This window comes from Myotis lucifugus, unplaced genomic scaffold, assembly GCF_000147115.1.
Source record: "Myotis lucifugus unplaced genomic scaffold, Myoluc2.0 scaffold_72, whole genome shotgun sequence".
NCBI lineage: Eukaryota > Metazoa > Chordata > Mammalia > Chiroptera > Vespertilionidae > Myotis > Myotis lucifugus.
The window spans coordinates 252,264-273,233 of record NW_005871120.1 but is presented as its reverse complement, the minus strand read 5'-3'; the positions used below and the strand labels follow the sequence as shown (position 1 = coordinate 273,233).

Sequence of the window (20,970 nt, the reverse complement as noted above, 5' to 3'; positions counted from 1 at the left end):
GTTTCCCGCACTCCACCACAAATCTATATGAACCGAGTTTAAGACGGCTCCCGCGGAGTACGCGCAATTCACGCGAGCCGACTCGCGTTTCCCGCAACCCAAGTGTTAAACACTGCTGTGGGCCCTCTGCAGCCCTTTGGAGGATATGAAGACCGGCACGTTAATCCTAGAATAATTCACAAGAACAACAGTAGCAGGTGCCATGGATCCCCCACCATATCCCCTCCTCCTACCACTTCCACGCATACGGACCTGACTTCCAACTGGCAGCATCAACAGGCTTTCTCTGGAGTCACTCTGCTCACACACAGCCAATCAGAAAAGGGAAGTAACTAGAGCCTACCCAATGGCTGTGGGCTTTGGTGTATAAACACTCCATTACCCTTGCCCCTTAGGGAATGTATGTCTTACCCTGGGTCCAAGAGTTTCCCAAGAAGATTAAACTTCAGGCAACTGGAAGTTTCATACTGAGCTAGAGGGAATGTCAAACTGTGCAGTCACTTTGGAAAGCAGTCTGGTAGTTCCTCAAAGGGTTAAACATAGTTATCATAGGACCCAGCAATTCCACTCCTACGGATGTAACCAAGAGAAATGAAAACTTATGTCCACCCAAAACTTTACATGAATGTTCACAGTGCTATTATTCATAACTAGAGGCCCAGTGCATGAAATTTGTGCAGGGGGGGGGGGTCCCCTCAGCCCAGCCTGCACCCTCTCCAAACTGGCAGTCAGACATCCCTCTCACAATCCTGGACTGCTGGCTCCTAATCACTCACCTGCCTGCCTGCCTGGTCGCCCCCAACTGGCCCCTCCTTGCCAGCCTGGTCACCCCTTACTACCTCCCCTGCCGGCCTGGTTGCCCCCAACTGCACCCCCCCACCGCCGGCCTGGTCTCCCCTAACTGCCGCCGCCCCCCCCCCTTGCCGGCCTGGTTGCCCCATGCAGCCTGCTTGTTCAGTCATTTGGTCATCCCTCACTAACCCCCCTGCCGGCCTGGTCATAGGCAACCATCTTGTGAGGGTTAATTTACATATTACCTCTTTATTATATAGGATAGCCAGGAAGTAGAAATAACCCAAATGTTCATCCACTAATGAATGAATAAATAACTGCGGTCTACCCATACCATGGAATATTATTTGGCTATTAAAAGGGAACAAAGTACTGATACATGCTACAACATGGATGAAGCTTGGAAACAAGTTAAGCTTCATGAAAGAAGCCACACAAAAAATAGTACATATTGTAGGATTCCATTGATATGAAATATCCAAAGAGGCAAATCCATAGAGACAGAAAGTAGATTAGTGGTTTCCAGGGAAGAGGGCCATGGGGAGTAAATGCTAATGGGTACAGGGTTTCTTTTTGGGGTGACGAACATGTTCTGGAATTGGATAGTGGTGATGGTTGTACAACCTGTGAATTTACTAAATCCACTGATTTGTACACTTTAAATGATGGGTTTTATGGTCCGTAAGTTATATCTTATCTTGCTTCCTTCAGGCTGATATACCAGCATGCCACAGGCTGGGTGACCTATAAAACACAGACACTTACTGCTCCCTGGGTGCCTGTGTGAATATCCTGTCCCACGACAGTCTTTCTTCCAACGGTGTTAACATCCATCAAAGATTTTCATCCAGATCACGCATTATCATGGTGACTTAAAGAGTGTTTTTCTATTTCTATCCATCCTTGTACAGTTACTCATCACAGTTTTTCACCCACCCCTTTCTTTAACATTTTTATTTTAGTATCATTATGAAGTCATGGCTTTTTCTATTGGAGTAATATTCACATAAGATTCACTATTGTAAATTGTACAATTCAGTGGCATTTCATATTTTCACAATGTTGTACAACCACCATTGTGACCTCTATCTAGTTCCCAGACATGTCCATCACCCAAAGGCAACTTCTACCCATTGAGCAGTCACTCCCCACTCCTCCTTCCCCAGCCTCTGGTAACCATTCATCTGCTTATTGTCTCCATGGATTTATCTGTTCTGGATATTTTATAGGAGTGGAATCATACCATATGTGGCCTTTTAGGTCTGGCTTATTTCACTTAGCTTCATGTTTTCAAGGTTGTTCCACCCTGTAACATGTATCAGGACTTTGTTCCACTTTAGAGCTGGAAAATAGTCCATTACATGGATTACCCCATTTTATTTATCTATTTTTCAGTTGATAGACACTTGGGTTGCTATTTAGTGTTCTTATAAACATGTGTGTGCTACGGTCTGAATGTTTGTGTCAACCCAAGAGGGCCTCCCCAGAACCTGACCACCCCGATCTTGGACTTCCAGCCACTCCAACTGTGAGAAATCAATTTCTATCATCTATAAACCACACATAGTCTATGATATTTTTTTAGAGCTGTCCAAAGAGATAAAGGCCCATTTGTTTGGGTGCCATTTGCATAGATTATTTTTAGTATTATAGTCTTGTCACTATTCATGTCAATGCTCATATTGTCCCATATTTGACTAGTGAAAGCTCCTTTGTACTTTCATTTTTAAATAAATTCTTAACTATACAAGTAACACATGATGCATCACTTTAAAAATTAAAACAAAGTCTCTTTGGACCTACCCCTGTCCATCCATGCCTTCTCCCAAGAAGAAAGCATTTTAGTTTGAAGACATCTTTCCAAACTTTTCTCTGTGCATTTACATAACATGCATGTCCTGAGGAAATGCAGTATTTTGTGAGGTTTTTTCTCTTATGTAACTGATATTATACAGTATTATGACGCTGTAACTGCTTTCTTTTTAATCTAACAATACAAGTTGATAAAATTAATGAAATTGGTGAGTTCTTTAAAATACACCAGATACTGTCAGATCACCTCAAGAAGTGGGGGAGAGTTGTGCCTGGAACTTTCCACGTGTTATGTGTCGCTCATTTGCACAACGCTTCCAAGTAGGTATTATTTTCAGAACTTGAAAAATTACATTTCAGAGAACTTAGGCAACTTGCCTGAGTGCCTAGCACAGTGATGGCGAACCTTTTGAGCTCGGCGTGTCAGCATTTTGAAAAACCCTAACTTAACTCTGGTGCCGTGTCACATATAGAAATTTTTTGATATTTGCAACCATAGAAAAACAAAGACTTATATTTTTGATATTTATTTTATATATTTAAATGCCATTTAACAAAGAAAAATCAACCAAAAAAATGAATTCACGTGTCACCTCTGACACACGTGTCATAGGCTCGCCATCACTGGCCTAGCACATGAAAAGCTCTCCACGATTATGTATTGAACAAGTGAATTTGATCAGTGGCCGAGCTGGGGATCTGAACCACCTGAAGGTCAGTTTGATACCCGTCCACACAAAACCAGGAGCCAGGGCAACAATCTGTAGCAGCTGCTGTTAGAAGCGGTGTGAGGCAGGGGACAGATTATAATTGCTGCTTTCAGCAGTCCTAGGGGAGGAGTTCTCTCCAAGAGAACAACATCTTCTAGGGCTGATTGGGAAAACACATTAGTGCTTGGTAAACACGACATTTGGGAAAGGGGCTGTTTTAAATTCCCAAGCTAATAATAATCACCTGACAGCAAATCCCTGTAAGTTGGCAGTTTGTTTGTCCACCTTCCCTTAGTTGCATACATGATGTCATTAGCCAAGGCAGCCATGGTCATGTCCACTCCAGCATAAGTGAGTTAGCACCATAACCCTGGCACCTCCAAGCCTTGGAGGACACTCTCCGAGGAAGAGTTCTAAAGGGGCCTTTCACTCTGCAGCTCCATCCGACAGACTCACTGGGGCGCTTCGGAGACCTGAGTCTGCATCCCAGCTCTGCTAGGCAGCGTCCTGGGGACAACTGAGCCAGGACTACAACAGGCTCTCAAGATGGCCAGCCGGCTCTCCGGGTACTGTCCTGGGAGTTCAGGAAACACAATCTGTTTGCTTAAAAAAACATCTGTGTTGCTTGGTCACCCTATCAAACACTCCCCACCCCACCGTGTTCTATCAACAGTAACCATGAAATGGATGTTTACCCTCTTTTGTCTTGAAGAGAGAATTACATTTAAAAATAATTAAGACAAAGGGAGCCGGTTGAGGCGCTGCGTGTGTGCTTGGCGCGCACAAATACATTTTACATGTGGCCCTACGTGTTTGGAAGTTCATTTTAAGTACAGCATATGAATCGGATTTCATTTCCTATTAGACTCTAATTAAGACTGAGACTCTTCATTCGCCGGGCATTGGGAACCTCACGAGTGCACGAATGAACGAAATAACCAGCAGCTAAGAGCAAAGATGGTAATAATGAATAACCAGCTGTCGTGCTGGTTAACAGCACACGCTCTAAAGCCCTATTATCCAGCTGGAATCAAAGCCTCTCAACTCAGCAGCCGGTGACCTCGGGTGAGTTATCTACCGCCCCCCACCGCCCCCCCCACACACACACACACACTGGTCCCACCCAGGCGGGCGCCCCAGAAAACCCGGGCAGGTGAGCACTGCACCTCCCTGGAGCCCAGAACCAGAACTGCACGTGTTGGCCGGCGGCCCAGCGCGCAGGCGCAGCGCGAGCAGGTGGGCGTGGTCAGGGGGCCGGGCGGGCTGACGCACGCAGAGGGGGCGGGGCCGCGCCTGCGCAGGTCGCCTGCCATGGCGGCCGTCTCAGCCCGGCCGCGAGAGGGTCGGGTGGGACTCCGGGCTGCGGCCCGGGCCCGGAGCGGGTAAGCCTGTGGGAGAGGTGGTGGGGCGAGGGAAGGGGCGGGGTCTCCTGGCACCAAGTCCCGTGTTCAAATCCCACCTCGGCCCTGAAGCCTCGGGTAGACAGAGCGAGCACGTGACAAAATGTTGATGGTCATTGAATCACTAAGCAGTGAGTCTGTGCTTACATGCCATAGCCTCAACTTCCTTGTCTGCTTAAAAATCATAATAAAGTTGGAAAAAGTTAAAAGGGAAACGAAACATTATGCCGAACATAAGAGATTACCACGACAATGAACACAGTGCAAACAAAATAGCACTATTCTGCGCGGATTCTTTGCCCTTGCCCAGGCTCGGGGACTCCCCGGGACCAGGCTGCTGTCCCCATCCCAGGACGGTGCGGAGCCCGGGAAAGGGGCGCGCTCCCAGCCAGTTTCTTTAGGAAAAATTTAAAAGGAAAGAGGAAAGCGCTTCCCCCAGGTGATACCGCGCTGCTACCACCTGGCTGGGGAGTTACTCTGTGCCGCCCCCTGTGGGGCCTGCTGTCCACCGCAGGTGCTGCTCTTTGACAATCAGCGTGGAGAACCGACCTTGGTAGCTGGCTCCCACCCCCACCATGGACGAGGTCACCTTCAAAAGTGACACTGTGCTCTCCGACGTCCACCTCTACACCCCCAACCAGAGACACCTCATGGTGCGACTGAACAGCATGGGGCAGCCCGGTAAGGTCCTGCCTGGTGTGTGCGGAGGGGCCTGGCGCCCTGTGGACCCCAGTGTGTTTTCTCAGACTCGTTTTGGGGGGAAAGGTTGGGAAGACTGGACGAACTGTTATCATCACACCGTTCAGTGCTTTCTTTCCCAGAGGAAACTGCTCTTCTGAGCACCTGCTGGGTGCCAGGCAGAAGTGAATGGGCCGAGCTCTGCCTGGAGTCCAACAGGGAGACAGGGCCCTCCATCCCCTCTGCCCCTACCCCAGTCCAGCACTCTTCCTCCCTTGCTGGCTGCCTCTAGCTCCTCCCACCAGGGCTCCCTGGCTTTTCCCCTGCACTCTCCCCCACTCAGCTCCCCAGACACCAAGGGATCTCTTGAAAATGTAGATCACATCGCTGCCCTGATTTAGCCCTCCAGTGGCTTTCCCTTGCTCCTAGAGTAAAATCAAGCTCCTTGGCATAGCCTGCAAGGCCCAGCTCGCCGAGCCCCTGCCTCTGTGTCCACACTTATTTCCCTCTCCCTTACCGCTCTGTGCCCACTTTCCGCTCCTTTCTGCCCGTGACACACTGCACACACCTTCCTTCCTCAGTGCGTTTGCTTTTGCTGTTCACTCTGCCCAGAACATTCTTTCCTCTTCACCCTGGCTCCCCAGATGTCGCGTCAGACGGACCCTCTCTGGCCACCCTTCCCAGCTCCGATCACTGTGCAATTAGCTTGTTACTCTGGTGTGACTAAGAACTTCCCCTTCCCTCGTGTCTCAGTGTGGATTCCTGGATTCCGGAAACTGAGGCTCAGAATGGATAAGTGATTTGCCCAGGGTCAGGCAGCCTGGGGAGATGGAGGACTCCAGCCTAGGACTGTCCACCCAAGTCCTTGCTCCTCCCGCCTCCAGCCCGCCTCTCCTGACACACATCCTCTTACTGAAACTTGTCCCAATGACTTCCTGGCCACCGGATGGTGAGGGACACTTGGTATCCTTGTCCTGTCCTCCAGACCTTAAGTGGAAGAGTGTCGTGAGAAGGGCATCCGCTGAGGAGTCCAGCAGACCAGGTGTGAGTCTTGCCTCCACCTCAGCCACCTTCCAAGCTGTGTAGCCTTGTGGGCTCACTTAACTTCTCAGCCTCAGTTTCCATGTCCCTTAGACGGAGCCATTACTGCTGTCTTCATAGCCACTGTGAGGATGAAGTGAGATAATGTGGGCGGAGTGCCTCCATTGTCGATGCTCATCAAATGTACTAAGTAACTGTCGTCCTCGGTGGTGGTTGCGGCTGCTGTGGGGTCCCCAGTGTCATGGCTGAGTCAAACAGGCCTTTCCCACTGGCATGCGTATGCCTCCCCCTGGCCTTTACCACGCTTTCTAGAAGTCAGAAATCAAGTTTTCCTAAAGGAGAGGAAGGGAGAGAGAAATAGTCTCCTTTTGTGTTTTGTCTTTCAGTTTTTCTGTCCCAGTTCAAGCTTTTGTGGAACCAGGACTCTCACACAGACTCGGGGACCATGGGAGGTGATCATAGAGATGTCCCCAGAGAGGAGACTCCGGCTAGGACAGGCAGCACCGGGTCCCCTCCTGGGCGTGGCCACGGCGGTGCAGGTTCCCCCCTCCAGGCCGGTGTCCACGCCGCTGGACAGGAAGGGATGGGAGCTCAGCTGGACGAGGATGGGGATTTGGACGTTGTGAGAAGACCACGAGCTGCCTCTGACCCCAACCCTGTTTGGCCTCCGAGAGACAAGGTACACCCCATGATTCTAGCGCAGGAAGAAGAGGACGTCCTGGGAGACGAAGCACAAGAGAGCAGCACCCACAATATCATCAAAATAGGTAAATGAAGGTCTTGCTCGTCTGCCACCAAGGGGGCACCACAGTACTGATCAGGTCACGTGTCTGAGACTGGCTCTGTGTTCAGGCCCAGGCCAGGCAATCGTAGCGTTCACCATCACCTCCTCCAGGACGCCCTCTGCTTCTGCCTCCCACATTGATGTTCTACCCAGCTGGCATGCTGGTGGTGTGGGTCAGGGGTAGAGGGTGTGGAACACTGGGCTAGCTTGGCCGGCACCAGGGAGCCATGGGAGATTTTGGAACTAGAATGTGGCACAGGGGCAGGGAGGTAGATCCAGGATTAATCTGGAGGAGTTTGTGGGCCAGTCAGATGGACCGGGAACGGGGAGCTGGGAGCCAGGTGGGGAAGGAGAGGTGACAGAGTAGCAGGAGACGTGGGTCCAGAAAGAGGCTTCACCTCAGGCACGGGGTGGAGCAGAGGGCTTTGGTGACGCCAGGATTTCAAATCCCCGGAAGTGCCAGGATCTATGTGGATCTGGGGCAGGAACGAGCCAGTGCTGCTTAGACACCTGTCGTGCTGTGATATTTTACCTACATCACCTCATGTAGTCTTCACAGCCCCCTCTGAGGGGAGTACGGATGAGGGAGTGACAAGCCCAAGGCCATGCTGCTTGGCAATGAATCCATGTGATCTCTCTGCACAGCCAGGACTCTTGTCACCCCCAGCGCTGCTCATTTTGGGGAGAGGAGCTCTGGTTTGAGTCTGTTCATTGAGATCCAGGGTCCCTGATGGTGCTTGAGGACCCAAATAAACCTGGGCCTGGTTGGGGGCAGACAGACAGACAGACTAGCGGCTCTGACAGCCACCTGCCCACATGTTAGCGGTCCGTTATTAAGTGCCTGCTGGCACCAGGAAGTCTGGTCCCAGCAAGTCCAGACACGGAACTCATGCCAGGACCTTGTTCTGTGTATCCTGTGCATTACCTCTGGTCCTCACAGCCTTTCCAAGGATGAACATTCCCATTTCACAGAGGAGGGAGCTGAGGCTCAGAGGCATTAAACTTGTCTGAGCCATGATTCATACCCAGGTCTGTCTGATGCCACAGCCTGTGTTCTTACCCACGTATGTGATCAAAACATTGCAAACTTTTGTTTGGGCGACTGGCTCATTGGCTCATTTCACTCTCAATCCTCACTTGGCCTCCCTGCGGGGATTGGGGGGGTGGTCAGGGGAAGAGAGGAGCAGACTTGGTTATTTCGTAAGTGTTTGGCCTCTGGTGTGCATGTGTTTAGTGTTCTGGGAACTTACCATCCTGCAAGCAAAAGATCAAGCCTCACAGGAAAGGGCTGGTGTGTGGCCTGCTCCCCACCCACCCATCTCCCCTCTCCCTGTCTCCCGGTGCCAAAAGTTCACCTTTCTTTTTTATTTTTATTGATTTCAGAGAGGAAGGAAGAGGGAGAGAGAGATGGAAACATCAGTGTCTTTATCTGTGAAACGGGTTGGTGATAACTACGCACAGGGCCGTTGTGAGAGTCACATAAAATCCCCTGTCCCAGCCCCAGGCCTGGCTCAAGGGAGGTGTGCATCCCTGAGGGACCTCCTAGGGCAGGCCCTCCTGGGGGGAGCATCACCCACACTCCTTCCAACCTGGCTATCTCCTCCCCTCCTTAGTCCCTCCCTAGTCCCTCGGGCCTGAGCTTGGGGTTTGACTCTTGCACGTCCAGTAAGCATGCAAAGCTACCCTGCTGTGCATGTGTTGTGTGTTTAAATTTGATAGCCATCGCCATCTCGTTTGAAAATATAAGAGCCAGTTCTTATTTAACAGCAAACATGTTTGCCATCGTTCCTTTTTCTACTTGGTCTCATATTTCTATTTTCTTCCCCCAACTGCCACCACCAGATTTTACCCTAACGTATTTTGTGCTTGCGAATACTTCTTACATCCTTCTCTTCACCCAGAAAAGGATGTAAAACTCAAAGCTTATTTTGTCAACTTCTCATGTGGCTCTAAGTGTAAGGAAATATCGTGGAATGAGCTGTGATTATTATAAGCGTACACTTGATCAAAACAACATTAAGGTGACAATTGTAGTAAACAGTTATTTAACATGAAAAGTGGAGTGTGGGTGTGTGTGGTTAGGTTGAGCCAAGGCCGACTATGACCCTGGTCCTCAGGCTGTGGGGCAGAGGGTCCCAGCTCTCTGAGTGGGGGCCCTGGTGCCTGGACTGAGTGACGCTCCGATGTCCCTCCCAGCTGGTGGCACAGCCTGTGTTCCTGCTGCTCCCTAGAGGCCCGACCCCAATGCCCATCCCACCGTGTGTGCAGCTTGCCATGCTCCTCCTCTGTGTTGTGTCCATCCCCATTTTCACAGCGGCCCTTTCTCTTTTGATTTCCGTCCTGTCCAGAACACACCATGGCCACGCCCCTGGAGGATGTTGGCAAGCAGGTGGGTAGGTCCTATCCACTTCCCGTGGCCCTGAAGGGTCTCTCCGGAACCTCACGTCACCTGTCCTTCCTTGTCCATCTCCCTCCAGGTGTGGCGGGGTGCCCTGTTCCTGGCTGACTATATCCTGTTCCAACGGGACCTCTTCCAGGGATGCACCGTGCTGGAGCTCGGGGCGGGCACGGGGTTCACCAGCATCATTGCAGCCACCGCGGCGCAGACCGTGTATTGTACAGGTAACACCCACCATCTCAGCCTGAGGGGAAGCCGTCTCTTCACAAAGCGTGTACTGACTGTAAAAAAGTGGGAGTGATGCCCTAGCCAGTTTGCTCATTGGTTAGAGAATCAGCCCACCGACGAAAGGGTCTCCGGTTCAATTCTGGTCAAACGTACCTCGGTTGCAGGCTCAGTCACCAGCCCCAGTCAGGGTGCATGCGGGAGGCAACCAGTCGATGTGTCTCTCTCACACATCAATGTTTCTCTCCCTTGTCTCTCTCCTTCCCTTCCACTGTCTCTAAAAATGTATGGAAAAAATATCTTCAGGTGAAGATTAAAAAAAAAGAGAGAGAGAGAGAAATGGAAATGGGACGTTAGCTGCTACTGATTTTGCCATCCTGTTCCGTGGTTTCTTCCACCCTTCCTTGTTTTCTCAATAATGTCAGAATGACCCAGCAACAGCCAGTCCTTGGCAGCTGTAGTTCTGCTTCAGAAGATGCCGGGGGCTCTGCTGGTGCCCCTGATCACACCCCCGTGAAGGAGCAAACATCTCAGGAAACCACAAAGACTGTGCTTTTTATAAGGCTTAAAAACCAGCTTGTTATTTTTTCCCGCTTATAGAAACCTTGGTTACTCCTGTGGAGACCTTGTGGAGAAGAGCAAATTAAAATTACTCATAATTTTAGAATCCCCAGATTCAGTATGCAGTTTAGCGAGCACCACTATGTGCCAGCTGTGGTTCTAGATGCAGGAGATCCAGGAATGAATACAACAGATTAGGTTGGTGTCCTCAGGGAGCAAATGTTTTAGAACCTATATTTTAGCTGTATATTTCTTTTATAATCCATTTTCTTTTGTGTGTACATCAAGCATGTCAGATGCTTGGATTGTACATACTCCCAAACAATAGCTGCAATCAAACTATATATTCAGTACTGTATCCTCTAAAAATATTCAAAAAAAAATTTTTTTTAATGTATTTTTATTGATTTCAGAGAGGAAAGGAGAGGGAGAGAGATAGAAACATCAATGATGAGTGAGAATCATACATCAAGCCCACAACCCGGGCAGGTGCCCTGACTGGGAAATGAACCGTAACCTCTGGTTCATAAGTGGACACTCAACCACTGAGCCATGTCAGCCAGGCTTGAAAAAAATTTTTTTAAATATATATTTTATTGATTTTTTTTTTACAGAGAGGAAGGTAGAGGGATAGAGAGTTAGAAACATCGATGAGAGAGAAACCTCCTGCACGCCTCCCACTGGGGATGTGCCCACAACCAAGGTACATGCCCTTGACCGGAATCGAATCTGGGACCTCTCAGTCTGTAGGCCGATGCTCTATCCACTGAGCCAAACCAGTCAGGGCTTGAAAACATTTTTAAGAGTATTTTCCCATGTCATTAAAAATTACTTATAAATAAGATTTTAATGACCAAGTAATGTTTCATCTTTTTTATTTTTACCATTTTCCTTTTGCTGGGCATTTTGGTTGTTCCCATGATATTTTGGTTTGTTTTGCATCTGTCAGTTACACTGCAATGAGCACCTTTGTTCACTGTTAGACTAGATTCCTACAAGTGTGCCCTTTCTTAGGCTTTTGATACATGTTGCCAACTGCTTTCTTTTTTAGTTTTTAATAACATTGGACTCACTCAGAAGTTGCTAAAATATTACAGAAAGTTCCATGCACCCTTCAACAATAACATCTTGCATAACCTAGTTGCTGAAAACCAGCAAATTGACATGAGCGACTGTCAGCTACATTCCTGACGTGCCCAACCTGCTCTTGTAGAGCGTTCACAGCTTATAAGACAGTGTTAGCTCATCGGGCAAGTGCTGTCATTATGTTCTGAACCTTTAATGTCCACTTGAAAATGGTGCCTGCTGAGGTTTGCCTTTCATTGGTTCCTAGGTCCCATTTTCATAGGCTGCATCCCTTGCTCCTGAGACAGGGAAGAGGAAGGCAGGGATGGCCTGTGATTGGGGCACGCTTTTCGGGTATCCTAAGTCAACCGAGTCAGAAATGTGCCGTCAGCCACCCTGTGTGATGCTCCTTGACACTTTCATGTGGATTGCCATGAGCACTTCCCAGAGTCACACCTAATGCAACACCCCAGAGCTGTGCTCTCTGCCTAGTGCCTCATAGCAGGACGTGACCAAGGTGTCTTATCCTTGAGAGGGATTTACCACCATGAAGAAGAGAGCGTGCCCTGGGATGGCACATTACAGTTAATAAAACCTTCCATGTACATCAGGACCTGCTCCTAACCTCACAGTGAGTGCCCCTGGGCAATCGCCAGGGAGCGTGTTGCCATCCCTTTGTCCAAATGGGTAGACTGAGGCTAAGGTCGAAGGGCTGGCAAGGTCATATGCGGTAAGGGGTCGGGGAACAACCCCAGGACTCCAGGGTCCCACTGCCACTCAGCCAGAGCTGCCCCTTTCTTATCTTTCATATGTTAGAGTCCCACACGAGATCTGGTTGGACAAAAACTATCATAGAGGATCAAAAACTTCTGAGCCAGTTTTGTGCTCTCAGGCACACACTGTCAATATCCTCTCCACCCTGTGGCCCGGAGAAGGACAGCTATGTGCCCTCGGAGAGCTGGGAGCTCTCCCTCTACCGGACTCTGCACGGTCCTGGGATAGAGACGGTAGTCTGGTCCCAGGGAGTCTGCAGTGGGCGGGATGGGACGTCACAGCCACAGTGGCCTGGCAGGTGTCCTTAACAAGACTTTGTACCTTCCACACATACGTTCTAATTGGAAAGTAATTTTTTGGCACAGCACTACACCCCTCCTTCCCTCACCCCCCCTCCCTCCCCCGCAAAGATTCTCTGCACTGCAACTCAGTCCTGCTGAAATGATAGGAAATCCCACCTGGTCAGAGTAACAGGCGGCTGGGGAAAGATGCCATGGCAGTGGCAGTGAATCGTGCACAGGAGAGCTGCCTCCAGCCTGTTTGAATTTGCTCTGCGTATCCATTGATCATATCCGAACACCCCTCTAACTCTGGTCAGTTTTCTGGGGTGTCAAAGAGTGAGCCTAGACTTGGAGTCAGAGACGCCTAGGTTCAAATCCCAGCCCTTGCTCTTACTAGTGGCATGACCTTGCTCAAGTCTCCATCTGTGAGATGGGAGCCGTGATCCCGGCTTGTGGGTGGTTAGAAACACTCAGCGTGGCTATGGGATGTGCCGTGCGGGTTTCAGAAACTAGAGAAGGGGAGCTCACCCTTCCCTCTGGCGTGCACAGAGTCTGTCTCCACCAGGACGGCCATCTTTTATTTAAAGGAAAGCTCATTAAAAAGAGCCTTAAGGTACATAGTTAATCTTGGCAGTAAAACACACAGGAGACGTTTAGTCTCAGTGTTGCACGTTTCTGTAGTCATGCTGTTGATATCAGCTCTCCGGGCAACAACACGGAAATGAAGCGTCTTAGTGGCCGGCGCTTGATGGCATGGCCTTCTGTCGTTCCAGATGTCGGTGCAGACCTCTTGGCCACGTGCCAGCGAAACATTGCCCTCAACAGCCACCTGACTGCCCCTGGAGGTGAGGCCCAGCCTGGGAGGGAGGTGTCTTTGTTTGGCAAGTGGGACAAACACCCAGGACCGTGACCTGGGAGACGGGGTTCCGCCTGCTTCCCTCTACACCCCAGTGAACGCAGGGACCAGAGCCTTATTAGTTTCACGTAGTTTCAGATCCTAGATGACTGTCCCTGCATCATCTCCTTCCCACGCCACAGCCAACGTCAGCCCTCTCCTTCCTGCACGTCACAGTGGCCCCTCCCTCATCACCCAGGTCCTTGTCTGACCCGGCCAAGCTGTCCTCCATGTAGCATCCAGAGTGACCTTTCTAGATGAAGCCTGACCTCTTCAAGGGGTAAAGTTCGAGCTCTTTCTCTGGCTCCCAAACCTCCTGGTCCACCCCTGCCTGCCTCCCCTGCCTCTTCTCCTGATGGTCCCGCTCCAGCCCTGCATCCAGTGAGCCGAGGACCCATTTCAGATGCCCCTCCGTCCGTCAGAATGTCCCCCCTGCCAGCCTGCACCACCTGCAGGAATAAGCTTGCGTGGTACATGCCAGCAGCCAACTCCTCATTGGACTGCCTGTGCGGACCTTCGTCCTCTGAGCAGCCTGGGGCGCTTTTCCAGATTCAGATCCGGTCATTCCAGCTGCCAACCTTTTATAGGTTTCCCGATGCTCTCCGAGTACAGACTGGCCCTACCTGTCTATAGTCCCTCCCACACAGCGGTTCCTCCAGCCGAGTCTTCCTGGCCTTGTTGGAGGTTCCCCTCCCCTCGAGGCCTGCGCACTTGCTGCTCCCTCTGCCTGGAACAGCCTTCTCTCCCTCTTCCTCCATCAGTTCCTAATTATGCTCCGAGCTCCAGATGAGGTCACAGCCCCGTCACAGACACTCATCACACCTTGGACCATTGCATTTGACATTTGTTGATTGGTGTCTGCCATCCCGTTAGACCACATGCCCCATGAGGGCAGGGCCCTGTCACTGCTGTGGTGTTTGTTTAGTGCCCAGTGTACGGTAACCAATCAACAGGATGAAGCACGAAGCAGGCATGGTTGCCTTCTCTGGGCCTCCCCAACACCCTGCCGACACGAGAGCCCCTCTTTCCTCCTGGCCACCTTCTGCCTTGTCTGTGTCTGCGAACTTGCCAGTCTCTCCTCAGCTGTGGGTCCCCAGGGACAGGCATGTGTCTCATAAATCTTTGTATTCCCTGTGCCTGGCATGGGACCTAATACTCAGCACTCAAAAAATGCTGGATGGATGGATGGATGGATGGATGGATAACAGGATATATATGGATGAGTGGGAAGATGGATGGATAGGAAGGAGAGAGGGAGAATAAAGGAGGGTGAGATGGATGGATGGGTTTTGGTGTACAGTGTAAATGTTTCTCCTTTTTCCTAATTGTTTACAGAGCTTGGGAAGTTCTGTTTGTTTTACAGGTGGTGGAGTTAAGGTCAGAGAACTGGACTGGCTGAAAGACGACCTCTGCACTGGTGCGTGTCTTCCTCTCGTGTCCCATTTGATTCAGTGGTTCCTGGTAATATCTCAAGGCCGATGGTCCTGTGGCCTTGACTGACAGCAGATCCAGGCTGCTGTCACGGTCCACAGCTCACAGCAAGTTCCCTTCAGTGGCTGAAAGTGACGGGTTATTCATGGCACCTGCTGTATGCCAGGCACCTTCCCTTCATGGTATTCAGACTCCACAGTGTCACTGTGCAGCAGGTGTGCACCCTTGAGTAATGAGTGGAGGCCAGTGCTCGGGGTGAGTGCCCACCCAGGGGAACCGGTTTGAACCAGGGCTCCCACAGCAGGGAGTCGGCCACATGGCTTCGGAGCTCTGGGTGAGGGTTTTCTGAATTCCTTCTACAAACTTTCAGACCTGTAGGCTTGCTCTTTCTTTGTATGAAAACTTCTTTTCCCTGTAAGACGTCAGGCAGGGAAAATCATTGCTTATGGAGTACCTGTCACCGACCAAGCACATAGCATACCTTAGGTCCTGTCCCCTCCCCAGCCATCCTCTGAGGGAGCTGTCTAGTGCGGACCCTGAAACCAGAGGTGAAGCCCTTTCCCGGGGTTGCACAGTGAACACGGTTGGGAGCCTGGGACACGGGACAGGTCCTGTTTGCACAGGCTGCGGGCAAGGCAGAGGGTGAGGCCAAGTCCACCCGTCCCCACTCACTGCGCTGCCCCATCTCGGAAGGGCACCTCTCACTGTGGTCCCGCGTAGGCAGCCGTGTCCCTGAAGCGGGGGCGCTGGGACTCGGGCCTGCCTGGCAGTGCCTGCTGCACCGAACGGCCCCAACCCCATTTCTTCTGAAGCCTCAGTCTGCCTATCAGTGAGAGTTGGTGGCCACAGAGAAAGGAGAGAGCACAAAACACTCTTTCTTCTTTTCTCCCAGACCCTGAAGTCCCCTTCAGCTGGTCGGAAGAGGACATCTCCGACCTGTACGGCCACACCACCATTCTGCTCGCGGCCGAAGGTGAGCGCCGGCCCCTCACAGCCAGTGTCATTGTCACGGGCCACACGCAGCATCCCGCCGCTCGGCGTCCTCTGCGTCTAGGAGCACCTTCCCGGGACATCCCCACATCTCCGTGCAGTGTGAATTCTGGGAACTGATGCTCCGGTTCATCAGGGCCCCGTCCGTGGTGGTGTGGGGTCCTCTGAGGAACAGATTTCTCTGGTATTTGCACGTTTTCCCCTAATTCCTGTTTTCTTCCCTGCAGTGTTCTACGACGATGACCTAACTGATGCTCTGTTTAAAACACTCTTCCGACTCGCTCACAGATTGAAAAACGCCTGCACAGCCATTCTCTCTGTGGAGAAGAGGTGAGCTCCGGGCCAGAGGGGACGGGAGGGCGGGGGGGCGAGGGGGTGAGAGGGGGGTGCTGGCATCTGAGAGCCAGGCTCGCCTTCTAAACACGTCACAGTCAGTGTCCTTATGTCGCTCATTTAGTCAGCATCTACTGTATGGCCCGCACACTCCATGTAATCCACACACCAGCCCACCTGTGTGTAGGCACTGCCGTCCCATTTCTCAGGTGAGGAGAGGAAGTCCGAGCGCCATCAGGGAACCTTCCTGGCCACAGCTGGTCAGTGTGTGGTCAAGGGCTTGAACGTAGGTTGTGCATCAGAGCCGAGGCGCGTGGCCACCGCACTGTCGAGGGCCTTTGCTCTTTCTGCGCGTTCCCTCCGGGGGGCCGCTCTGTCTCCTTGGTCCCCAGGCCTCTGTCCTCTCCCTGATGCAGACGCAGCCCTCCAGGACGTTCCATTGGAATGGCCTGAACTGCTCAGACTCCTGCTGACGCAGCATCCATCTCGTGACAGGCCAGGGCTAGACACTCTGCACAGCTCTCTCAGAGCCCTACCATAGGCCACAGCTTTCCTGAAGGCAGCTCAGAACGTGTATCAAAAGCCACCACACCGAACGTAATCACTCACCCAGCAATTCAGCACCTAGAAACTCAGCCTGTGGAAGCAATCACAGCTCTGAACAAAGCCATCCACACGGCAAGTTCGCTGTTTACACCGATAGTATCTAGGACCTTCTTCAAGGCCCACATGACCAAGGGCAGCACATGACCAGTGACCCCCACCTGTATGCTGATTGTAGGCCGTAAAGGGAAAGATCGAGACAGTCAGGAAAAATTGAATACTGACTGGCTACTTGGTGATAAATAATTACCATTGAATTTGCCCAGCCGGTGTGGTTCAGTGGTTGAGCCTCAACCCATGAACCAAGAGGTTGGTCACTGGTTCGATTCTGGCTCAGGGCACATGCCTGGGTTGCAGGCTTGATCCCTAGTAGGGGGCATGCAGGAGGCAGCCAATCAATGATTCTCTCTCATCAATGTTGCTCTCTCCCTTCCTCTCTCTCTAAAATCAATAAAAGCATTTATTTTAAAAATAAAAGAATTATCATTGAATTTGTTTTAGGTGAAAAGAGCCTTTATGTTTTCAAGATACACACAGACACATGCATGGAAGAAATTCTGTGATGTCTGACATTTTCTTTTTAATCGAGTGGTGGAAGGAAGGCAGAGGTGACAGAGGCTGAAGCTGGGCAGTCCATTACCTGTTCTCGCTCTTTTATATCTTTGACATTTTCTTAGAAAAAAATTTTGGAAAGAGACAGAGTTTGAATTTCAAGTTGAATCATGTTGCAGACTAGGGTGTAGAGAGGTGTGAGCGGCCCAGCTGGAGATGCTCGGTGAAGACTCAGTTCTGGTCATCTCCCCTCCCCCCCAGTTGCCCTCTCTCCCATAGCTCCCCACCCCACCCACTTCCCAGCAGCGTTCCTCCACCCACAGGTTCTCACAGGCCTCTGCCCCTCCCTGTGCCACTGCCCTGTCATGGACAAGCCATGCCCAGATCTGTGCTGGCCTCAGATGTTAGTCTGTGTCCACCTCGTGCGCCAATTTGTAGCTCCTTGGGCCATGGGGTCACTTGAGCATGTGCGTTCAGCTCTGAGGCTGTCTCCACAGCTGTAAAATGGAGGTGGTAGCCATGTCCACCTCCCCGGCCGCCCTGCAGACCAGGCAGGCAGCGCGCCCAGATGCTCAGCACACAGTGGGCACTCGGAAAACCCACCAGCAGGAAGGCCCGCAGTGGGGACAGCAGTGTGTGGTCTGCTTGTTTGCAGGCTGAACTTCACGCTGAGTCACCTGGACGTCACCTGCGAGGCCTACGACCACTTCCGCGCCTGCCTGCGGCAGCTGGAGCAACTCCAGGACAGCCAGCTGCGCTTCGCGGTGGAGCCGGTGGAAGCCGCCTTCCCGCAGCACCTGGAGTATGAGCGCATCCGGCAGCTGGTGGGTGCTCTGGTGGGACAACGTGCTCTCTCTAGTGAAGCCCGTGATGGGGTCTCCCCTGCTCCTAAGTCACCGTGTCCAGGGGTGGGCCTGCAGGTGAACCGTCACCTCACAGCGCAGTGTTTCCCTGTGGGCCGTTGGGGCTCAGTTGCAGGAGCCACTTGGTTGGGTTGAAGATCTTGGTGCAGGGACTTCCGGTGCTGATGGTGGCATCTCCACGGGGGAAATGTGCTGGCCTTGCGGACCAGGCAGGCTTGTCTGGTGACCGATGGCCTTCTGACCCCGCAATGGGGTCCCACCATATCAGGCCTCTTAGTAAGCATCCCGATGACATCATCCCTGTCCCAGTTAATGCCGCGGTGAGTCACCCAGCCAGGGAGCAGCGGAGCTGGGGCTTCAGCCTACAGCCACTGACCTCCGGTTACTGTTTCTAAGCCCAGCACTTGGAGAAAACTTGAAAAGTTAAAATTACCCTTGAAAATCCTGTAACGTTACCAGGAGCAGGATTCACAGACGTCCAAAGCTCAGAATTCACGTCTTTTGTTCGTTACCTTCGGCCTGTGGCCTCCCTCTCGCTGGGTCTGGAGACCTGAGCCTGGTTCTAAGGAGGAAGCCCTCTCCCTCACACTCCTGTCCTTCCCCAAAGCAAGCGCAGCCCTGCATCTGTGCGGTTGCCGTCTGCGAGGAGGTGTGTGTGTGTTACGGCTGTTGACTTGGCCCCGAGTCCTGGTGACCCTGTGGCTGAGTGCTGTCCAGTGTCCTGTCCTTTGCAGCCCTGCTCAGGCCTGTGGCATCTTTCATGGAGTCGGTCCCTCTCGTGTTCGGCCTTTCTCTTTTCCTGCCGCCTTCTGTTTTTCCCAGCATTCCTGTCTTTTCCAAGGAGCCCTGCCTCGTGATGTGCCTGAAGGAGGGTGGCTCAGTGTGTCGTTTCTGCCTCCAGCACTGCTTCAGGCTTAATTTGCTCTAAGACCCATGTGTTCATCTTTCTGGCAGTCCAGGCTATTCGTAGAGCTTTTCTGCAACAGCATATTTCAGATGCACCCTGTCAGTCTTCCCCGTCCAATTTCCCCCTCTGCTTATTGCTCCACTGCCTCTGGGCAGCCTCCCTGCCCCTTAGCGCGCTGCTTGTCAGCCTCCCGGTAGACAGCAAACAGGACATGGAGCTCCCACTAAGAACCTGGCGTGTTGTACCTTCTCCACCTGCAGCCACAGCTGCTTCTAAATTCAGCAGCCACGGTACAGGGCACTAAAGACCTCCCCAGGTGGGAAATTGTGGCAGCTTGCTGCCCTTTCCTGGTTCCTATTGACCGTGTGGCATCTGATGCCTCCTGGACTCCTGCTGGGACCTACCATCCGCTTCTCCACAGTGAAGCAGAGAGAACAGCCAGAGCACAGAGACGTGGGGAAGGGCCCGCTCCTGCAGTCATTTGCCTGCTGCCCTGGCTCACGTGTTGTTTGTTCTTTGCTAATTATGTCCCTTATGAAATTGTGAGGCCTCCTCTGGGCATCTGGGAATCTCGCCTTTCTCTGTTTGCTGCAGGAGCTGTGGAAGATCTTTGTGGAACCAGGAACGTGACCCGTTGCGTCTGCCAGTACAGTTCCTCCACTGTCCTGATCGGCTCTAATAAAGTCAGAGGCTCCCAGAGGGATGGGCTCGAGATTCGAGACGGTAGCTTTTTTTTTTTAGAGAGAGAGAGAGAGACACATCAGTGTGAGAGCAAAACATCAGTTGGCTGCCTCCTGCACTCCCCTTATGGGGGATTGAGCCTGCAGCCTGGGCATGTGCCCTGGCTAGGAATCAAACCAGCAAGGTTTCAGTGCACGGGATGACGCCCAACCAACTGAGCCACACGGCCAGGGTGAGGTGTTAGCGTTTTTAAAACGTGGCCGATGCACCTCATATGATGCAGGATAGTTTTCTGGAGTCGGTTGCTCCTCCCAGAGAACGTCACTGCCCCCCTGGAAGTCCATTCAGCTGTGTGTTCAGGCTGCCCACTTGTAATGCGATGCGGGATGTTTCAAGAGCTGCTCGGTCAAGTTGGGCAAATGTTCTCAACTTGATTCCACTCGCACTTTCCTTGGGGGCGGGCACCCAGGGCTGAGCCAGTCGTCGTCTACGCTCCCCTCTGCTGCTTACAAATGTGTTTAATATGTCGCCACAGTTACTGTAATAACACCACGCAGAGTGAGACTCGGAAGCCTCATTTCCTTCATGGCTGCGCCCGTCCCTGTCCCTCCCTTTGGGAGGAGGAGGCAGGCACTGCACTCTCCTGGCAAGTGGAGCTTGAGCCTTTGTTTGCTGTTTTAACCCTTTATAACCAAAACGCATTGTCTGTCTGGTTACCCTTAGTCTGTGCCTCTCTCCCATTTCCACCCCACCCTGTCACTCTGTAACCCTCTCCCGCTGTCTCTGTCCTTTCCAATTTGGGTCCCATCTTCCCACTGCCCTTGGCTCTCCCTGCAGCACCCTTTCCCCAGCTTACTTCTCCTGCCATTTTCCTCCAGGGCCCAGCATGGCCCCTCCCGCCTGCCCCTCATTGCCCAGACCTCCTGGCTTGTCTCCACCCCTCCAGCTGCAGCTGTCCCTGCCCAGGCTCACCTCTCCCCAAGCACCCAGACTCATTTCTCAAGCCTATCACACTGCAGTCGTTGGCTTATCTGCACACCAGGGTTCAGGCAGTTGCGAGTCTTATTTCATCTTCATAGCAACTCTTGGTCAGCAGCCTGGCTATACCCATTTAACAGTTGGGAAGACTGAGGCTCCAAAAGGAAAAAATATCTCCATGAGGTCAAGTATCCAGTTAGTCTTAATAGCAATATA

General features: G+C 51.8%; 1 protein-coding gene across 4 annotated transcripts; it reads left to right on the top strand.

Annotated features, from left to right (window-relative positions):
- The first annotated feature begins 4,610 nt into the window (after positions 1–4,610).
- On the top strand, positions 4,611–20,340 carry METTL22 (methyltransferase like 22). 4 transcript variants are annotated; one of them, XM_006090381.3, is made up of 11 exons: positions 4,611–4,696; positions 5,229–5,395; positions 6,820–7,200; positions 9,566–9,606; positions 9,695–9,839; positions 13,295–13,366; positions 14,780–14,833; positions 15,740–15,820; positions 16,065–16,167; positions 17,981–18,149; positions 19,690–20,340. In XM_006090381.3, the coding sequence occupies exons 2-11, from the start codon at positions 5,290–5,292 to the stop codon at positions 19,723–19,725; spliced, it is 1,188 nt and encodes a 395-aa protein (XP_006090443.1). In that variant the 5' UTR covers positions 4,611–4,696; positions 5,229–5,289; the 3' UTR covers positions 19,726–20,340. The 4 variants fall into 4 exon arrangements, with proteins under 4 accessions (XP_006090443.1, XP_023610980.1, XP_023610981.1 ...); XM_023755212.1 differs by lacking the exon at positions 13,295–13,366; XM_023755213.1 differs by lacking the exons at positions 17,981–18,149; positions 19,690–20,340 and adding an exon at positions 16,666–16,989.
- The last annotated feature ends 630 nt before the right edge of the window (positions 20,341–20,970 follow it).

Bases quoted from the DNA above. Each gene is read 5' to 3' on its own strand.
- METTL22 (XM_006090381.3), top strand. From the start codon at position 5,290: ATGGACGAGGTCACCTTCAAAAGTGACACTGTGCTCTCCGACGTCCAC. The intron at 5,396-6,819 runs GTAAGGTCCTGC...TTTGTCTTTCAG, and splicing joins GAACAGCATGGGGCAGCCCG to TTTTTCTGTCCCAGTTCAAG. The intron at 13,367-14,779 runs GTGAGGCCCAGC...TTTGTTTTACAG, and splicing joins CCACCTGACTGCCCCTGGAG to GTGGTGGAGTTAAGGTCAGA.